We start from the raw sequence: 1,630 nt of genomic DNA on the forward strand, positions 1-1,630 counted from the left end.
ACACACACACACACACACACACACACACACACACACACACACACACACACACACACACACACAGAGTCCTTTATTCTAACTCCAACCCCCACACTGTTGCTGCCCCAAATACCAAATACCTACTAGAACACTCAATGTGGAGTGATTGGCTGAAAATAGTCCCTAACAAATGCACTTTTCAACATTCAAGAGGTTTATTGTCATATGCAAAGTAAAGACATCTTGCACCATGCAATGAAAAGTTTGCTTTGCAAGTCTTGATTACACAATGAATAAAAAAGGAGAATTATGCAATAAAGCTAAGACAAACAACCAGCTGTGAAATGACTGAGACGTTTTTAAAGCTGAAACCAAACAGACGGATTAGGTCAGCAAGCACTGTGAGACACATTGTTGTTTTTGCCCTTTTCATGGGTTTTGTTGACAATCAGACATAGAAGAAGTCTTGCCCTGTAAGTTTATATTCTTATCTGTCCTCTGTGTCCGGCTTCGCCCCTTGAAGGACGAGCTGGAGCGTCTCCGACCTCTCTGCTACAGGAACGCCGACGTCTTCCTTCTCTGCTACAGCGTGGTGCGCCCCTGCTCTTTCCGCAGCCTGATGGAGAAGTGGGTTCCTGAGATCCGTCGGCACTGTCCCGCCTCGCCCCTGGTCCTCGTCGGCACCCAGCTGGACCTGAGGGAGGACGTCCAGGTGCTGATTCAGCTCGCGCAGAACCAGGAGCGGCCGGTGGGCACCGAGGAGGGCCAGCAGCTCGCCCAGGAGCTCGGGGTGGTGAGCTTTGCAGAGTGCTCTGCTCTGACCCAGAAGAACCTGAAGGACACTTTTGATTCAGCCATCTTGGCCTGCGTCCAACAGACAGACAGCTGTAGTGTCCAGCAGCAGAGGCAGACTCTCAGGAAGAAGACGCCCGATAAGTTCAGGAGCCTCTCGGAGACCTGGTGGAGGAAGATCCCGTGTCTGATGGGAGATCAGAGCTGTGACTTGAAGTGAACTCCTGCATAATTACAAACCCGGGTCGGATCCTGTTTGCCGATACTCAGATTACCACAAAGTGGCTGCTCCAATCCCCAGACTGACAGGAAAACTGTGGGTGGACAACTCTGAGACTTGATGTATCCTGTGGCTCTGTAGAAGCTTTTGAAAGACTGCTCAATTGCGTATGATTAAATGTATAGCTAAAAACTTGGTTAAAAACTGAGAGCGAGCATTTAGCAGGTAGAGATTCCACTGAGTTGCATTTTGGGAAGTGTAGTATCCTCAAAGTTGTAAGCCTAACTCATACTAAAAACTCAGGATATCTCGGTCTCTGGTGCTTTGAAATGTTCTTTTGTTTTCGTCTCTCACAAGTCCCCCAACTCAACATGAGTACAGTATGCCATTGGACTTTTAAGATATTTCTTTGGGGCATTTTTAGGCCTTTATTGACAAGGACAGCTGAAGAAATGAGAAGGGGAGAGAGGGGGGGCAATGACATTCAGCAAAGGGCCAAAGGTCGGAGTTGAACACTGGCCCGCTGCGTTGAGGAGTAAACCTCTAGAGATGGGGGCCCGCTCTACCGACTGAGCTACTCGGGCACCCGCGGGGACTGTATTATAAAAAGGATTTTAGCTCAGAAAACCACAGGACACC

General features: G+C 48.8%; 1 protein-coding gene across 1 annotated transcript in view; it reads left to right on the forward strand.

The window, feature by feature from the left end:
* Positions 1-1,085, forward strand: part of LOC117962230 (rho-related GTP-binding protein RhoU-like) — a 3,044-nt gene extending 1,959 nt beyond the window's left edge. The window contains exon 4 of the mRNA XM_034901401.1: positions 503-1,085. Within this exon, the coding sequence (XP_034757292.1) occupies positions 503-991 (489 nt within the window). The 3' untranslated portion in view covers positions 992-1,085. The remainder of the gene's footprint in view (positions 1-502) is intronic.
* The last annotated feature ends 545 nt before the right edge of the window (positions 1,086-1,630 follow it).

This window comes from Etheostoma cragini, chromosome 2 (genome assembly GCF_013103735.1).
Source record: "Etheostoma cragini isolate CJK2018 chromosome 2, CSU_Ecrag_1.0, whole genome shotgun sequence".
Taxonomy (NCBI): Eukaryota; Metazoa; Chordata; class Actinopteri; order Perciformes; family Percidae; genus Etheostoma; species Etheostoma cragini.